General features: G+C 41.0%; 1 protein-coding gene across 49 annotated transcripts in view; it reads left to right on the top strand.

Annotated features, from left to right (window-relative positions):
• Positions 1-1083: 1083 nt before the first annotated feature.
• MAP4K4 (mitogen-activated protein kinase kinase kinase kinase 4) overlaps positions 1084-19555 on the top strand; it is a 196388-nt gene continuing 177916 nt past the window's right edge. For 26 of the 49 annotated variants that reach the window (XM_030310371.1, XM_036064386.1, XM_036064385.1 and 23 more), the window contains exons 1-2: positions 1087-1284; positions 1627-1692. In XM_030310371.1, coding sequence (XP_030166231.1) covers positions 1228-1284; positions 1627-1692 — 123 coding nt within the window. In that variant the 5' untranslated portion in view covers positions 1087-1227. Of the gene's footprint in view, positions 1285-1626; positions 1693-19555 lie in introns of all 49 variants that reach the window. The other 23 variants (XM_036064387.1, XM_036064391.1, XM_030310366.1 and 20 more) reach the window with 4 other exon arrangements.

Genomic DNA, 19555 nt, shown 5'->3' with positions numbered 1-19555 from the left:
GCACAAACTGGGGTTAGCACTTAGGGCCCCAAGCACAGTGCTCACCTAATGAAGGAGGTAAGGAAGTCAGCGCACGGCAATTAAGAGAAGCTGCTTTGGATACTATTTCCACTGAAAGCCTTGGGACCGGGCGGCCAGGTGATGCTCAACGAATTCCGCCCCTACGAGCGTGTCACAAACGTAGCCTGCAAGAAAGGAAAAGAAAACCTTGTAGGGAAACCGGAAATGAGGGTCTTAGGGGTATAGAATCTGGTGGTGGGGGAAGGGGATAGGATACGCGGGGGTAAGGAAAAAGGGCGGCCCCTCGTTGGCCGGGCTACACCCCCTTCCCGTCCCTTTAGAGCCCGGGCGCGGCCGGCGGGCGGGGCGGGACGCACCCCCTGCCGGAGACAAGGCTCCGTCAGCCTCTGTGCGTTTGGGGCCAGGTCGATCCTGTTCCGTTCTGTTAGCGCGAGGTGGGGCGTCTCCTCACCCTCGGCACCTCACCGGGGACATCCCGGTCCGTCTCGTTCCTACTCTGGCCCTTTCTACGAGCGCCGCGCCGGCCGGTAGCCGCATCCCGGCCGCTGTCCGCGCTGCCCGCCGGCCGGCCATTGTTCGGGCCCCACCCCTGCTGAATATTCACGCCGAGCGGGCAGCTCGCCCCGCGCCCTCCCCAGCGGGGCTCGGGCTGGGAGTGCGTTTCCGCTCGTTTTTCCTGCCGGAGAAGGAGAGGGGGAGCTGTTTTCTCTCTCCTCAGAATATATTTTCGGTGTCCCGTTTCTCCTCCTCCCTCGCCGCCGCCGCCCCCTCCCTCCCCGCCTCCCTCCCCGCCTCCGCCCCCGCCTCCCGGGTTATCTTTGTCTCGCTGCCTCGCGCTCACTCGCTCAACTCTCGGCGGCGCCGCGGCCCCACGCTCCGGGCCCGTCCTCTAGGCGCGCGGCGCGGGGCGCGGGCGCCGGGGCCTGAGGCGGCGGGCGACGCCCGGGGGCCTGACGGCCGCCCCGCGCCATGGTGTGAGCGCCGCCGCCGCCGCCCCGCGCACGCTCCGTCCGCCCTCCGCGCGCGGCCCGGGCCGGCCGAGAGCCGTGACCAGCCCGCCGCCGCCGCCCCCGGCCTCGCGAGGCGGAGTCCGGGCGGCCCGCTCCCTAGCGAGGAGGCGCCGTCGGCGGCCTGGCCTGTGACGGAAATAAATAGAGAAACAGATATATTTATTGGTACTATTTTGTTTGGTGGCAAAAAGGGAAAATGGCGAACGACTCCCCTGCAAAAAGTCTGGTGGACATCGACCTCTCCTCCCTGCGGGTGAGTGGCCGCGACGGGCCCCGCCGCGGGCGCGCTGGGAGCGGGGAGCTGGGGCCGCGCCCTACCCCGCCGGGCGCTCGGGCGCCGCCGCGGGCAGAGCCGCGGGCGCGGCGGCCCCTTTGTCTGCCTGCGTCGGCATGTGCGGGGCGGCGGGGCGCGACCCTCCGCCGGCGCCCCCACCCCGCCGCCCTCCGCGGCCCCGGCGCGACCCTCGAGCTCTGGGAGACCGCGCTGGGCCAAGCCCACCTGGTTTGCAAGCGCCCTTTCTCTCCGACTGCCCTGCTTTATTTATTCATTGTTGTGCTGCTTTTAAATTCTAACCCCTCCCCTCCTCTTCTCCAGGATCCTGCTGGGATTTTTGAGCTGGTGGAAGTGGTTGGAAATGGCACCTATGGACAAGTCTATAAGGTCGGTGTGGGGCGCCGTCTTTGTTTCCCGTGGCACGTTGAAACTTCTTGTTGGGGGACGAGGAAAAGGATGATAAACACGCCGCTGACTGGAGGCCACGCCACTTGGCCAAAGTTGGGAAAAGGGTTTCGCCTTGCAGTCCTTCTGTTTTTAAACAAGAGTTTATATTCAGGCTGGCCTTAAAAGACCTCACTCATTTCCTGGCTTTGAGATAAGGAAATAAGCTACACTCTTAGGCATGCACTTTTCTTCAATAAAATGGGAAAACATTTTTTTTTTTTTTTTTCCTATACGGCAACCTTAATTCTTTGGTTTTCTCCAATTCTGGCCCTCTGAGTTTGTGTGTATTAATGAGAATTCAGTATAGGGAAGCCTGGCCTATGATTATCCTGAGCCACTGCCTTGGCCTTCTTGAAAATTGTCATCGTGTTGCCTCGTTTTAATGTTTGCCAAGTGCTGAAGGTGAGGAGTTTGGTGTTACCTGCGACTTTTGAAAAACTCTATCACACATCCTATTGATAGATACATACGTATTTTGGGGAAGCAGGGAGGGGCGTGTGTTTGTGCACTAGGAGCAGGAAAGAATTACAGCGTGAGGATTATAAAATCTGAATTCCAGGAATAACCTGTTTGACAGGTGTGTAATTGAAACAGAGATGAGGGAGAGTGAGGAGTCAAGAGGATGCCCAGATTGCACACCCACCCCAGGCCTGTCTCTCCCCCTCTCTCTCTCTCTTTTTTTTTTTTTAACACCCGCCCCCCCCCCCCCCCAACGGTAAAGGAAACTAACAAATCTGTAGACGATGAGTCTTCTCTGAGTAGCTGACACCTGATGTGACTAACAGTGCTGTTCATTTTATTCAGTGCACATTCTGGAGCGTCTGAAAGAGCTGTAGGTAATGGAGGCACAGATCTTGAAAATTTGAAACAGAATGTTAAATTTCCCGGGTCCTGATTTATTTCTTCCTATGAAACGTTTTCTATACGTAATTTACACTGTGGGTGTTTTCTGGCTGTTAGAGTGAGCACAAGGTTGGGATAGAAAAAAAAAAAAATCTTATGAAGCAGGGCTTTGTGGTTCACCCTGAAGAATTGTCATTGTTTCATTAAAAATGGAGGGAGGGGGTTGGAAGCTGACTGTAGACATTTTCTTAGGCCAAATTAAGTGTGGATCCTATTGTCTCTTTTATGCTTTCTGAATAGGATTTATCTGTTGATTGAACGCCTCTCCCCAGCCCCAACTTCCCCTGGCCTGGCTATGTACTGGGCTCTGTACCGGCCTGCTGTCTGAACTTGAGTCTGTATTCTTAGGTGTTCTCAAGTGAATTAGCATGTGTTTTGTTGGTTAACTGTTGGGGCCGGGGCCAGGTTTTTGAATTTGAAAGGAAGCCCTGTTTAACTCAGCCTGCTGGGCTCAACTGAATTTGGAAGACTTTGGAAAATTTTGGAAAAGATTGTGTTGCAACTCACTGAGTGGCCTGGTAACTGGCTCTAAGACGTTCTCCCCAGCCCCAGTGTTTGTTTAAGCCCCAGTCGGTTTTTTTCTAACCCAGTTTTTCTGGCCAAATCTAAGTGGTGAGTGTACTCTTCCAAGTGAGTTAGCCAAAGCTTGGTTTTGACCTGGTTACACAGTAGTTGGATTGTTTGTATCTTCCTCAGTCAGCATGGATGTGAAGGGCAGTGAAGTAAACTAGAAGCCAGCAATCCATTTTTAAACCAGAAGAAGAAAGAAAGAATGAAACCTGAATGTGTATTAAGTGGCTTTCAGAGGTGGGTGTTCCTTATTGGTAGTAGTTTGGGCAGGTTCTTGTTTAAGTTTTTTTCCCTCTTCATTTCCTTTGGTTCTATCCTCTCCTTCCCCCAAGCTTTTGAAATAGATTTGCTGAGCAGTGCAGTTGGGAAGCATTTGGGATACTGGCAGTGACACAGCTCTCTGACTACAAAGTCTGTACAGTTGAGAAGAAATTCTCAAATTATGCAAACCTAACAAATTAAGAAGTCTGTGCAAAAGTGGCACACACACAAAATAGTGCCTGAGATTTTGCTCACCAGCAGTTCTATTTTATTCTGGAAAAATTAAAAAATACACAAGGAGAGAGAGTAGATCACCTAATTTAATAGTTACTAGCAGGTGACTAATCTAGTTTCATCTGTGGTCTTTCTCTCTCCATAGTGTTTTAAGGTAAAGCCTAGTTACCATTTCACTAAATGCTTCAGTATGTATCATTTTGTTTTTCAGATAATCAGATAATAATTCAGATAATGCTATTCTCAAACCTAAAAAGTTAATTCCTTAGTATCAAATACTCAGCGTTAAGGTTTTCCTGATTTTTCTTATATGTTTCCTTACTATCACAGCACTTATGAACTGATACTGGGAAGTTCAGTCTTGATAGATATAAGGGAGGCAGTTAATATCTCCATTTTCTTCTCCCTTTCAATATCTAATTTCTAGAACAATTTACATTATGCAGAGGAGTTTATTTAGGATTTGTTGGCGTGATTTGTATATGGTGGTTTTGGGGTTGGATTATTGACACTTAAGCACTTGTTTATTGTTGCTAAACATCCACTTGTGTGAATCGCATTTGAATTGGGAAAATATTTGTGATAATTTGTTGTTTATAAAGAAGCTTTTTTTTTTCCCCTTCACATAACTTCAGGTAAAATATCTTTAAGTTGAACCCTGTAGCTAATTTGTTTAATTGTTATATTTTCTATTTTTTCTGTGAACTTTTTATTTTTTTAGTGACTGTGGTTGCTTATTTTGAGAAGATTGTATTTATGTGAGGTGAATGAGTAAAAAGAGGGAGTTTTCTGGGTTTTGATATGTTTTATGAAAGTGCCTTTTTTTGGGTAGTACCCCCAAATTTGGTGACAATTGGTAAATAGTTTGAGTATAGTTCAAGAGTATATAACTATCTTAAAAGATTTGAAACACAGAATATATTCTATTTAGAGAAATTTAGTTTTTGCATTAGGTTTCTGAGGGATCACCATGAAGGCTATTCATAAATTAAAACCTAAGAAAAACATTGTGAATTTCAGCTTACGGGGTTTCATTCAGAATAACATTTATTTATAAAAGGAGCGTTTATAAGATGATCTTGTGCATGTTGAGTAAATCTAGTGAATTTTAGTTATTTTCATCAAAGAGGGACAGTGTGAAAAATCAAAACCAGAACAAATGCTTGTTTTTGTGTTATATTGGGTTTTATTATTTTTAATATTTATTTGACAATTTTTGTTTTTCCCTTGGGGTTACTGTTACCTTGTTATTTTGTATTTGGTGAGCATACAGTGACTAGTATTCCAAATGTCTTGACTAGGAGAAGGAAAATCCTGCTTTTGGAAAGGTACTGTAGGTAGTGAGAGGGGAGGTTAGGGATTTTAGAATCCAGCAGGTGCAATGTCTGGGGTCGGGGCTTGCTCACAGAAAGGATGGCAGCCTTTCTGGAGATTTGAACATCTTGACCCTGTCTGAACCTGTTCTTGGAGGAAAGGTAGGCTGTAGACCTTGAGTACTCTGGGTCCAAAGACGGTAAAGAGAAGCAACACAGAGTTTGCCACCTGTTAGGGCGTGGTGCTAATGCTGTCCCCCTCAAATACTGAAGAAAAGGGGAATGGGGGTGTGTGACAGAAGGGCTGAGGGTGACTTTGAGGTTTAGGGAGTAGTGGCATCTTGGGGGGAGAGATTATATGCTTGCCAGTTAAGGAGGGATGTCATTCTTTGAGCATTGAGGGGTCATTGAAAATTTTGTTGGGATTGGGGAACCCTTGGGAGTAAGTAGGAAACCTGATCAGATGATGTTTGGGAAAGGAGCAGGTAAGATGGTTGTCCTCAGACAGTGGTCCAGAAGACGGGAGGTAAAGGCCAAAACGGTAGTAGCAGTGGTGGTAGAGGGGAAGGGTTTGGGGCTGAATTCTTGGGCATTCTTCCTCGCTGAGGTCAACCTGCTAAATTCAGTCATTATCTGCAGGCTTTGGTCGTGTCCCTTCAAATGGGGACACTGTTTGCCCACTGGATTAGGAGGAGCCTTGGGATCTGTGAAAGTGCTAAAATTACTTTCAATTGCTCAGCAGTAGAGTGCTGTAGAAATCGTGTGGCTTTTAAAAATCATTAGTCTAACATTTTGGAGCAAACAAACTTGTGGGAGAGGGTTCTCTAAATGTTATCCCTTACGTGTAGCATCTCTTGTGCTTAACTGGAGGTAAAGGCATCAAGTGGGGCAAAATGAATTTTGAGGAACTAAATGTTTCCATTGTAAGAAGGTTTCAACTGCCGCCAAGTGGCATGTACAGACTTGTTCTGAGACTTAGAGCTATGAACGCTGGAAGAATTCTGGACTTGGGTAAGGTGGGAGGAAGCCAACCCTGTTGAACATGTATTGGTGTGTAGCTCTCCTAAAAATATCAACCCCAGATTTCCAAAAACTTTTTCAATTAAACAAAATCATAAAAATAAAAAGACTTACAGAAAATCCAACCACCACATAAAATCCTACTCATGGTAGTCTTAAAATTTCTTATTGCTTGAAACTTTATAATAAATGTTCATTTGCATAGCTGTAATCTTGTATTTTTGCCTTTTTCTCTTAACCAATTTTGGTTATGTATATATTTCTATGTATTGAGATAATCCAAAAATATTATCTGGGGGCACTTTTGGTGCAGTGTGTGTGTTTGTTGGTTTTGCAGACTGATACTAGCAGGGCAAAGACTTTGAAGTAATACATCCTACTTTTGAAATAATGCATCTCTGAACAGGTGTGCTAAGCCAAGGAATAAGCATCTAAGGAGTTTCATTCCCAGGGAACTAAAAATATTTAAACTAGAGATGGATGCTTTGACACATGAATTTTATACATAGTCTTTTATTTTGTTTCTTTGCTGGATTAGTAAATACTTGGTCATCTGGTTGTGAACAGCTGCTTAAGCCAAGAGATTGCCTACTCTTAGGGCATCAGATACTTTCCACTTCTTGCGTTGTATTAAATTTATGATGCCTGTGCTTCCTATCATTAGTATCAGTGCTTTCATTTTTCTGTATTCCATTCATTTTTTAAAAATTGGTAGACAACAAAAGAATATTTAAATAACTGTACAAGTGTGCTGCTTTCAGACCCAGCTTGTCCAGACACTGAATCAGAACTGTTGACCAGAGGGCAGCACTAATGTGTATAATAATGTAATAATCTGGAAGGCTCACTCCCCATCTTCTATATGGGTCTGTCATGAACATTATACAAAAATGTAGACCATAGGACAGTTGACTGTATTCGAGTCAAGGGCTTATTCCAAGTAAGTTCTCGAAATCAAACAGTACTTATTTACAGTTTGTGATAATTTTAAGGGTTGAAACAATTGTTGGTTACCATCTTACCTTTTAAAAACAGTGCTTTAAAACCTTTCACAGATAGTGATTGCATATCATTTTACTAACTGCTTGCAAGTAGATTGCTTTTGAATATTTACCACAAACAGACTTTTCATGAATTCAAGTTGGTCTTTTATAATACTAGTCTGCATTACCAGTGTTAAAGTATTAACATATATTATCTAATTTGGGATCAATTTATGATCAGGGACTAGAGATTTCCAAGTACTTATTTAGCTTTTGGAAGATTTGGTTGGTATTTTGCTCTTACAACATGATAACAGCACAGTTGAATCAGGATATTTTGAACACATGGAGGGATGGCTAGGAGGAGAATGGAGAAAGCCAGGTGATGTATTCCCAGTGACCAATGTGGCAGCCATATGTTCTCAGGTTTAATAGTGTTACATGACTGTTCAGTGGACAAAATACAATATTCTGTTAGGCTGGTTGAGTAATAAAAGTTCGCTGGCATTATTCAGAAGAGAAGTAATGTGATGGGAGGCAGTTTTTTCTATAAGAATTTAACAAGCAAGAGTAAGTTTTAGGACTTTCCAAGTGTTTAAAATTGGGATATTAGAAATCCTGATATCTGTGTAGCATTAGGAGGAATTTAAGAACTAAGTTGAGGAGATGAGATACAAAATGTTGAACCATACAGGGCTGGTTTCATGCCACTCCCATTTCTTGCTGTGCTCTTAATCCCAGCTGGGCCCTGGGCACTGTTGTGCATGTTGGGTATACACATAGTTGTGAAGGAAGCAGGCAGTTTGTTTATCCTCAAGAAATTCAGGAAGGACAGGGGAATGGACACAAAATGCCAAGTATGTAACATCCACTGTAAATCCTGTAATGTGTCTGTCTCCCTAGGTCCTCCGGCCAGCATACTTGCATTCAGACACAGCACATGCGCTGGCGCATGGAACTGGCTCAGACTTGGAGTGCGCTTTTTCAGCCTCAGAAAGGCTTCTTTGTACTGTAAGATACAGTACAAACAAATGACTAGAAAAGTGAAATGAAAAAGTAGATATACAAAATACCAGCCTAAGTGTTATTATTAGAATCAAAAGATACAATGTCAAATTGCAATAAGAGTTTTTACAGTTATTCTGTTTCTGAAATTATCAAGCTTTGTACCCTAGTCAGTAGACCACACTTTGAGGAGCACTGAACTGGCAGGATTGATTCTGCACGGAGACGGGAGTGGGAGGGGGGGGCTCTTCATGAGCTCTTGGGTTGATTTGTTGCATCAGCAAGCTGGAGAATTGGGGCCATTGTCCAAGCCTAGCAGGTGTTCTCCCACCCTTGAGAAGTAGGGAACCCAGGGCACATGCTGCCCACAGCTTTGTGCATAATTTGCCTTTGAGCCCTGGGGCATCATTCTAACTATCTCAAATAGGGCCCAATGCTGACAAATTATCCTGTTACGTTAAAATAATTGAAAAAAACCACACCTGTACTTTATGACTTAAAAACTTTATTTTCATTTTATGGTAAGTAGGGCCTTACAAAACCTATCAAAAGTTATGAATGCACATGGTTGCAACCAAGTGATCTAAAGTTCTCATATCAGATCATGGAGTATTCCTGTTCCCAAGAGGCATGCATCTATTTTCAGCCTTTAGTTGCTACTGCTGAATTTTACTGCTGTATTTCTAAATGATATGCTTATGTGGCTATTTCTTGATTTATCAGTTATGCATTTCTTGACTTCTTGTAATAGTAGTTACAGTTGTTGAACTACAGTTTTGAACTTCAATAGTAGTTGAAGATTAGCTCTTAAAACTCATCCCCTCCCTTAAATGAGTGTGTATATCATAATTTTGGGTTAAGATGATAATTGTTTATGTTATTATGAGTATGTAAATACCATTTATGTCTGAGCCACCGTCTAATAGGATTACATATCCTTTTTTAACATCCCTTCCCCCTTGCATTGGCATACATTTTCTTTTGCTTAGTTTTCTATGTACCTGTGGTTACTTTCCCCTGCAAATGCCCTAAAAGATCAGATGCGCAGCAGAGTTACGCCTTTATCAACAATTTTTCCAAATGCTTGAATACCTCAGATAATTTATTGTTCCAGATAACCTGTTGATTCCCCCTCCCGGGGAGGTACCTCACAGCTGGCCAGGCATGGTTGCCCCTTAGACCTGGTACATAACTGTTCTCTTGTATCATTTCTGTTTCCTGGATACAATAGTCTTTGTCTTGGGTTTGCTATCTAATTTTCCTGAAGCACATCCTCCAGTAGCTTTATAAGAAAATGTACATGGCATATAAAAGTTTTAAGTTCTTGCTTGGATGGCTGAAAATGTATTTATTTTTCTTTAACATTGGATTAAAAAAATTTTTTTTAATGTTTATTTTAGAGAGAGAGAGAGAGAGCGCGCGCAGGTGCGCACTGAAGCACGTGCACGGTAGCCGGGAAGGGGCACAGAGGCAGACAAGAGAATCTGAAGTAGGCTCCACCCTAACAGTGCAAAGCCCAACATGGGGCTAGAACTCACAAACTGTGAAATCATGACCTGAGCCAAAGTCCGACACTCAACCAACTCAGCCACCAAGGCACTCCTTTTACATTGGATTTTTATGTCATCTGGTAGAAAATATTCTGGGTTGAATACCCAGTTTTCCCTTGGAATTTTGAAGACATTTCTTTTTTGTTTGAGTGTGACCTGTTTTAAATTTCTTCTGAGAAGCTTTGGGGATACTCTATTTATTCCTGGAGTTCTTAGGTTTTATGAGTGTCTTTCATTGTCATTCACTGATCTGCATACTTAGTTAATTCTTTTTCTTTTTATGTGGAGATGTCCTTTTTTTTCCTGGGAAATACTTTTGTTCTCACCTCCAAGGAACGTCTCTGCTTTCTCTTTCTGGAAGTTCTTTTTTTTTTTTTTTCTTTCTGTGTTTAAGTACCAGAGCAGTGCCAGGCACAGCCCAGGTGCTTTCTTTATTTTTTAAAGCTTATTTATTTTGAGACAACGAGAGAGAGAAAATGTGTGCACACTTGTGAGGAAGAGGGGTAGAGAGAGGGAGAGAGAGGGAGACACCCAAGCAGGCTCTGTCAGTGTGGAGCCTGATGCAGGGCTCTAAACCAAAAACCGTGAAATCATGACCTGAGCTAAAATCAAGCCATCCAGGTGCCCCTCTTTCTGGAAGTTCTATTAGTCATCTCTTCAATTTATTTTATCTTTTACTTTTTTTTTTTTGTCTTTTTGCTCTGTTATGTGTTTGACTTTACATTTCAGTATATCTATTGCATTTTTAGCTTTATTGTATTTTTAATTTTCTATGAGCAGCTCTCTTTCATATTTTTTGTTTTTGACTGCATCTATTCTCTTGTGGATATATCTCCTCCATCTGAGGATATTGAGTATAGGATTTTTTTGCTAGGTTGATTTTGTTGTTTTCTTGTCCTTCTGCATTTATTTTCCTGGTTTTTTTTTTCCAGATTTTATTTTTTCCATTTGTTTATTTTGGTCTCTGTGTTTAATGCTAAAGATTTTTCTTAAATGCCCAGGTATTTCGTAACTCTGCTCATATTTAAGAGTAAGGCACTAGAAGTGAAATTGGAGGCTCAGTGTGTATGGGCAGGAGGCTGTTTGGTGATATTTCAATGTAAGCAGGATCAGTATGTTCTCATGGATGGGGAAACCCACTTCTCAATACCTGTAGATCTTTTCCTTGGAGTCACTTTTTCTCTAAGAACACTCAGAGGCCTTTCTTGCCTATGGGCTATCTGTCTATTTATTGGAGTTCTGGGGTTCAGGGTGGAGGAATAAGGCTGGAGCTCTGCAGTCTACTATCTTAACTTTTCAACCCTGTGTTGCAGTACTTTGTCTCATGTCCTCTCATCTGGAGCATTTCTCCTTCAGTTTCTTCAGAGTTTAATCTTTGGTTTCTTATGGGTATGGTGTGATGTGAAATAGCCACCAGACTGTGAGACAGAGGGAGAGGTTCTGGGGCATTCAGTGACTAAATACTAGCGCTCTTGCTTTTAGCCGTATATTTTGTCGTGTCAGTTGCTTCCAGATAATGATCTTCTTAGGGTTCTGTGGGGCTTAGTACCTCACTTGGTGTCCTTCTCAGCAGGTACTTAAGTTGTAATGTTTTCCTCTTTAGTAAATGAATTGCTGCCCCATCCATTTTTTTGCTGTCAAAACCTGATAGAAATGATTTCTGCTGTCATCCCTTCCCCTTTATCTCTTAATTCTTCTGTTTACCTTAAGATCATTTTCATGGAATTAACGTGCATGACTCATGTGATAAGTCCACCAGACTGGAAGTTAACTAGAAGTTGTATCTGATTTTAAACTTATCTTTGATTTTAAACTTATGATTTTACTCAGGCGTTTGCTTCTTTTGGTCCAGAGCAATAACAAAAACACAACAGCAACAATATTGAAAACATTGCCTGAGTGCATGACCTCTGGGCTGATACTTAATTTGGGAGATGCAAGCCCAGGGAGATGAGGAAAGCAAGGCAAGGTGCAGAGCAGGGTGATGTTATGTATCACAAGTTTTGCTGCTGCTCTGAGTAAGCCTTGAAGAAGAGATATTTTTTTTCTTGAAGAAGAGAAGTTTGCTAAATGTGTTTGCTTGGGTTTTCCTGACCCCTTTCTTGAGGTGTATTTTATGTCGTGAAATGTACCCATTGTAAGTTTACATTTCAATGATTTTTATTTTTATTTTTTAAAATTTTTATTTTTGAGAGAGAGAAAGAGCGTGCACACACGTGTGTGAGCTGAGAAGGGTCAGAGAGAGAGGGAGACAGAGGATCCAAAGTGGGCTCTGAGCTAATAGCAGAGAGCCCACTGTGGGGGTCGAACTCCCAATCCATGAGATCATGACCTGAGCTGAAGTCAGACGCTTAACTGACTGACCCACCCAGGTATCCCTACATTTCACTGATTTTTAATAAATTTGCTGAGTGGTGCAACCATCATCACAGGTCAGTATTAGGATATTTTCATACCCTAGCAGGATCCCTTATAAGTATTTACAGTTAATCCCTATTTCAGCCCAGAACCCCTGACAACTACTAGTCTATTTTATGTCTCTATATATTTGCCTTTTTTGAGCATTTCTTACACTACATGAAATCATACAGTATGTAGTCTCTTGCATCTATTTTCTTTCTTTTTTAATTTTTAATGTTTATTGTTTTTGAGAGAGAGAGAGAGACAGAGAAATGGAATGTGAGTGGGGAGGAGCAAAGAGAGGGGGAGACACAGAATCCGAAGCAGGTTCCAGGCTCTGAGCTGTCAGCACAGAGCCCAATGTGGGGCTCAAACTCACGAACCGGGAGATCATGACCTGAGCCAAAGTCAGAGGCTTAACTGACAGAACCACCCAGGCAAGCCTCTTGCATCTGTTTTCTTATACTTTGCATAATGTTTTTGAGGTTCATCCACACTGCTAAGTATGGTAGTTTGTTCCTTTTTATTGCTGAATAGTTTTCCAGTGTATGGATAATGCTGTGTTTTGTCTATTCACTAGTTGATGGAACTTGCTGTGGTTTTTAGTTTCTGGCTGTTGTGAGTAATGCATTCAGCAGGTGTTTTGGCCTGACACCCTGGGCTTGTTCAGAAGAGCTGTGCAATTGGACTGTATCTTGGAACCTTATGTAGAATGGAGTGGGGATTTATCTGCCTGGCTCTTCCTATTTGTCAGCAGTATAACCAAACACCTCCCAGTTCTGATCACCCTGCGTGCCTGTCTGCTTCCCTGAAGCCTGTACCTTCCCCACTCTCATTATTTGTCATCCTTGGGTTTAAGTCATTTCTTTAAACATGAGTACCGTTTCTTATCTCTGTAAAGACAGACTGTTCACTATCAGTGATGTCATTGGTAATAAGAACCAGGCTAAACCAGTTTTTCTTTCTCACTGTTTTTTGGGGGGATTCCAATGTGCAGTAGCCAGCCCATTTGCCATGTGATGCTAAATACAGGAGTGTTCTTTCATCCTTGGCAGAAGCTATTGACTCACCAGGATTTAAAAAAAGCAAAACAATCTATAATCTTTGGCCAAAGGATGTATAGCAAGTTAAATATAAATGATTTATGTCATATTGGGGAATATGATTATTCATTTGATTTGCTTCAAGTATACCTTTTAGAGTATTTTTCTCACCTTTTATTCTTCTAAGTACTTCTATGATATGTTTTTTAAAGGAACTTACTGCATTAAAATCAGATCTAATTAAATTTAATTATGTATACTTTTTGGAAATTCTTGTGCTTAGAACTTTCATTCTTATCTGCTAATGATAGTAACAGAATACTGTTGACTGTCAGATCCTTTCTCCATTAGTTTTTCTGAGACCCTCTGTATGTAATTGTGTAGTTTTAGGATTATTCTGGTTTGAGCTCTCAGGTCAAAGACTGAATATTACCTGAGTCAGGGCTGTACATCCAAGGGACATACAATTTATTAGGGATCCTAGGTTAGGCACTCAGTATTGCCTGAGGTTGAGGATAGGATGTGCATTCAAGTGACGCACAATTCATTGGATGTATTCATTCACCTGCTAGGGCATGCCTTAATTCCAGGGCCTTTCCTCTTTGAACTCACATATTAGAGCATTTATGTTCTATGTACATATGGTCTTTTATCCATTCTTGTTGCTTCTTCCCTTAATTCCCAGACAAAACTTGTGGATGTTCAACTTTTTTTACTCTTCAGTGTTTGGAGGGCTCAGTATCTGTTTTGTGTTTCATTGCCTATAGATAATTTTTTAGCCTGCTCTGCTAGGCGTGATTTCTTTCAATCATTTATTATTCAGGTATTTAATGTGTATATGGTATGTGCCAGGCACCATGGAGGCTTGCATGTCACTGGTGACCGTGAACAAGGAGAGAAGTCAATCAGCTTGTGTTCTTGTGGAGCACATAGCAAGCAATTTTAAGAGGATGATATTACAGATGGGGAAGAGCAGGGCTCAGGGCAGTGTATAGCTAAGCTGGATCTGATAAAGTAAATACAGTGAAACTTTTATATACAATGAAACTTCATGATTTAAATTCAGATTCTCTGGGTGAGGCAGAGATGGGTGAGGAGCAAAGAACAGTGGGCTTGTTTTGCCATGGAGCTGATGACTCATCATCCTGGTTAATAGAACTTCGAATAAAGATAGGAAGGGGTGTGTTCCATTGATTATGGTAGTTGCTCTCCCTTTTAGTTTGCCTTGAGCCATCTGTCTCTTGGGAGGCCTTGCATCCTACATCTGTTGCTGCTTTGGTGTTCATTATTGTTTTGCATCTCTTGTAACATTTTGGAGTTAGCTTATCCATTTAGCACTCTCAGCATCCCCATAAGGTAGGGTAGGGAAGGAGCTCCCATCAGACCTCTCAGAGTGTCCTTTGAGCAGCATGTGGAATAATATCTAGAATATTTGGGGAATGGATGGCCCAAAGTGGGCTACATTGTGCCCTACACTACACACATAGGAGAGACTACTTTATTCAGCTGCTGGTCCCCTTAATCTTAGGGCTGGAAGTAACCTCTGTAAAATAGGAACAGTCGTGTGCAGCTTTGTGCTATTCAAATAGTTTTTAGTAAGTTTCTAGAGTTAAGGTTATACAAGGAAGTGATTTAAAAGATGAAGTTTTGCATTTCTTTTCAGGTCTTATGTATTTACTTTTTGATAATATAGACAAAAGGTATTTTCTTTTCCTGAGCCTACCGAGTAAAATGGTTTTGTGGGCTTGTTTGAAAACAATTTAACATCAAGTGAAATATTTCTAACCTTTCTATAATTAAACTGGAAAAAAGTCCTTTTTAATTACTTATGCTAACCATCAAGGTATAAAATTCTTTTTATTTTATTTAAGCAAGGCCTCTGTCATTCATCAACCCCAAGATTTAATTAGACATTTTACTAGTTTGCTATTCAATTAGCTGAAAATATTTATTTCCTTTTTTACTTATGTGAAAAATAATTTAAAATGCTAAATTGTACATGTAATTTATTTATTTTTCTTGACCTTTATTCTGTTTCATTTTTTTCTGTCTCGTACCGAGGACTTGGTCTTATTGGTAGATTGTCTTTTTCCCCTTTTTGCTCCTTTCTTTTGTATTAATTGTTTTTATGATTCCATTTTCTACCTATAGAAGTTTATTACCTATAACTTCTACTTGTATTGTTTTGTAGGTTGCTTTAGGGTTTATAGTACACAGTTTAACCTATCATACTTTACCTTCAAATGATATAAACTTCATGTGTAATAAAAAAAAAAAACAAACATTACAGTAGTATCACTTTCATTTCTTCTCCCTGGCCTCACGGTATTGTTATTATACATTTTACTTTTGCATATGTTATAAATCTTAAATTTACATATGTTATAAATCTTAAAACATATCTGTTATTTTTAAACAGTCAACTATCTTTTAAAAAGATAAATAGTAAGAAAAAAATACCTTATACATGTACCCATGTGGTTAGCATTTCTGGTGCTCTTCATTCCTTGTGGAGATCCATATTCTCTCTGGTACCATTTTCCTTCTGCCTCAAGGACTTTACCTTTTTTGTTGTTGTTGTTCTACAGATCTGTTAATTCTTTCAGGTTTGTATGTCTGAAAACTTTTTGAGCCTTCATTTTTGGAAGATATTTTTGCTCTGTATAGAATTCTAGGTTGCTGTTTTTTTTCTTTTCAGTATTTTAGAGATGTTCCTCCACTGTCATCTTACTTGCATTATTTTTATTGAGAAAGCTGTCCTTATTATGTTCCTTTGTATTTATACGTGTCATTTCTTCCCTGCCTTTTAAGATTTTCCTTACCCTTGGTTTTGAGCAGTTTGATTATGATGTGTCTTGATGGACTTTTCTTCATGTTTCTTGTGGTTGCTGTTTGTGAGCTTCTTGGATCAGTGAGTTTGGAGATTTCATCAAATTTGAAGAATCTTTGGCTAGTATTTCTTCAGTGGTTTCTTCAGTGGGCTTCATTTTGGCTGGTTTCTTTTGCTGTGCCATTAACTTTTCTTCACTGTTGATCCTGCTGTTAATTCCATCCAGTTCTATTTTTTATCTCAGACATCGTATTTTTTTCATCTTTAGAAGATTTGGGTCTTGTAAAAATATTTTCTAGGTCTCTACTTGACTTTTTGAAAACATGGAATATAGTTATAATACCTATTTTAATGTCCTTGTCTGTAATTCTAATATCTGTGTCAGTCTTGGGTTAGTTTAAATAGATTTTTCTCACTTTGGTTATGTGCTGCTGTCTGGTAATCTTTTTTTTTTTTTTTTTTTTTTTTTAAATTTTTTTTTTTTTTCAACGTTTTTATTTATTTTTGGGACAGAGAGAGACAGAGCATGAACGGGGGAGGGGCAGAGAGAGAGGGAGACACAGAATCGGAAACAGGCTCCAGGCTCCGAGCCATCAGCCCAGAGCCTGACGCGGGGCTCGAACTCCCGGACCGCGAGATCGTGACCTGGCTGAAGTCGGACGCTTAACCGACTGCGCCACCCAGGCGCCCCTGGTAATCTTTGAGTGGATGCCAGACATTATGCATTTTACCTTGTTGGGTGCTGGTATTTTTTTATTCTTATAAAATATCCTTGAGGTTTGTCCTAGGGGTGCATTTAAATTACTTGGAAATAATTTGGACCTTTTGTGTCTTGTTTTTATGGTTTTTGTTAAGGAGTTCTGGAGCAGTGGTCGGTCTAATGCTAATTAACCCCCACTGCTCAGGCAAGACCTTTCTGATACTCTGCTTAGTTCCCCATGATTTATGAGTTTTTCCATTTGTTTGGCGGAACAGATACTTTTCCCATCCCTGTGTGAGCACTTTCACTGTTCTTTCTAATCCTTTTGAATAGTTTTTTTTCTCCCAGCCTTGGGTAGTTTTCTTAAGATTAGCATGAGTTGATCATTACTTGGCTGAGTATGTAGGGATCTCTCTACAGAGCTTGGGAGTTCTTCTCTTTCATTTGTGCAGCTCTCATCTCCAGTACTCTTCACCTGGAACTCTAACATCCCTTAGTCTGCCTGGACTCTAAGCTCCTTCTCCTCAACTAAGGGAGTCTGCTAGGCTCTGCTTGAGTTTCCTCTTCGTGTGCCGTGCCCAAAAAGTTTGTAAAGGGAGTAAGTGCAGGCAGTTGTCTGGCTCACCAAATTTGTTTCCTATCTCTCAGGGACCACTGTCTTTCATTGCCTCATGTCTAGTTTCTTAAAAACTAAAATTTTCATTAATTTTGTACAAGTTTGTTTGGGTTGTTTTAAATAGAAAGGTAAATTCATCCCCTGTTAACTCCATCTTGGGTAGAAATGAAAGTCCAGTGATAGGTCCAGTCTGTGTCTCATTATGAGACACATTATTCTTCGTTATGAGACATCAGCAACATGGCAAACTGTGAAAATGACCCTTTCCCCATTTCTGATGGGAATAGTGGGGAGTAGGAAGGGAACAGTCTTGGATTTTAAACATACCATTAGAAAACAGGTTTATTGAGATACAATTCAAATACTGTATTACCCATTGAAAGTGTACAATTCAGTAGCTTTTAGTAAATTCACAGAGTTGTGTAATCAGAGCCACATTTTAGAACACCTTCATTACTTTCAAAAGAAACCCCATTACTCCAATCCTTCTAAGACTACCTTTCTGGTTCCCCCCACCTCAGCCCTAGGCTACCTTTATTACTTTAGAACACCTTTATTACTTTAAAAAGAAACCCCATTACCCCAGTCCTTCTATGACTACCTTTCTGGTTCCCCCCACCTCAGCCATAGGCTACCACTAATATACTTTCTGTCTCTATAGGTTTAGTTATTCTGGATATTTTATATAAATGGAATCAAACAGTATGTGTTTTGTGACTGGCTTAGCATGTTTTCAAGGTTTATTCATGTTGTATGCATTGGTACTAAATTATACCACATTTTGTTAATCAGTTGATGGGCATGTGGGTTGTTGTTACTTTTGGGCTTTTAGGAATATTGCTGCTATGAACATTTGTGTATAACTTTTTGTACTGTGTTTTTCTCTTGGGTATGTATCTGGGAATATATCTGGGAATGGAATTGCTTGGTCCTATGAACTCTATGTCTAACCTGTTAGAGGACCTGCTAGACTGTTTTCCAAAAGCAACTGTAATATTTTACATTTTCATCAGCAGTATATGAAGGGTTGTTTCTTCACTTCCTTTCCAATACTTGTAATTATCCGTCTTTTTTTTATTGTAGCCATCCTAGTGTTCTATAATTTTGCTGGTTTTAATTTGCATTTCTCTGATGACTAATTGTAATGAGGATCTTTTCATTTGCTTGCTTGCCATTTGAATTTCTTCTTTGGAGAAATGGTTATTCAGATCCTTTGCACATTTTAAAATTGTTATTATTTTAATTTTTGAATTGTAACTTTTTTTTTTAATTTTTTTTTTTCAACGTTTATTTATTTTTGGGATAGAGAGAGACAGAGCATGAACGGGGGAGGGGCAGAGAGAGGGAGACACAGAATCGGAAACAGGCTCCAGGCTCTGAGCCATCAGCCCAGAGCCTGACGCGGGGCTCGAACTCACGGACCGCGAGATCGTGACCTGGCTGAAGTCGGACGCTTAACCGACTGCGCCACCCAGGCGCCCTTTTTTTTTTTTTTTTTAATGTATGCTAGATACAACAAGTCCTTTGCCAGATATATGACTTGCAAATTTTTTCTCCCATTCTTTGGGTTGACTTTTCCTTTTCTTGATAGTGTACTTTGAAGTACAGTAGTTATTCATTTTGATTAAGTCCAGTTCATCTATTATTTTGTTGCTTGTGCTTTTGGTGTCATATCTAAGAAACCACTGCTTAAGCTAAGGTTATGAAGATTTAGTTCTATGTTTTCTTTTAAGCTTTATAGTTTTAGCTCTCATATTTTAGTTCTTTGATCCATTTTGAATTGATTATTTTCAAGTGTATTTATTTATCTTGAGAGAGAGGCAGAGAGAGGGAGAGAGAGGGAGAGGGAGAGAGAGAGGAGAGAGACAGAGAGAGAGAGAAAGAAAGAGAGAGAGAGAGAATGTCCCAAGCAGGCTGTGCACTGAGCCAAGTCTGGCAAGTGTTGATCTTGATCTCATGGCTGTGAGATCATGACCTGAGCTGAAATCAAGAGTCAGACAATTAACCGACTGAGCCACCGAAGTATCCCCTGGATTGATTTTTGTACATTATGAAAAGGAGAGGTCCCAGTTCATTCGTCTGCATGTGTTATCCCAGCACCGTTTGTTGAAAGGACTGTTCTTTTCCTATTCATTTGTTTTGGTACACTTGTTGAAAACCCTTGACCTTGAATTGGAGGGTTTCTGAACTCTGTTTTTCTCTTTTTTAAATTTCTGAACTCTTCATTCTATTCTGTTGATTCCTTTTTTTTTTATCCTATACTAGTACCACACTTGTATTGATTACTGTAGTGTTGTAGTAATTCTTAAATTTTTAAAAAGTTTTTATTTATTTTGAGAGAAAGAGAGTGCACAGGCATGAGCTGGGGAGGGCAG

The sequence above is a fragment of the Lynx canadensis genome, chromosome A3 (genome assembly GCF_007474595.2).
Source record: "Lynx canadensis isolate LIC74 chromosome A3, mLynCan4.pri.v2, whole genome shotgun sequence".
Lineage (NCBI taxonomy): Eukaryota > Metazoa > Chordata > Mammalia > Carnivora > Felidae > Lynx > Lynx canadensis.
Note: the sequence above shows the minus strand (reverse complement) of the source record. Positions and strands in the feature narration are given on the sequence as shown.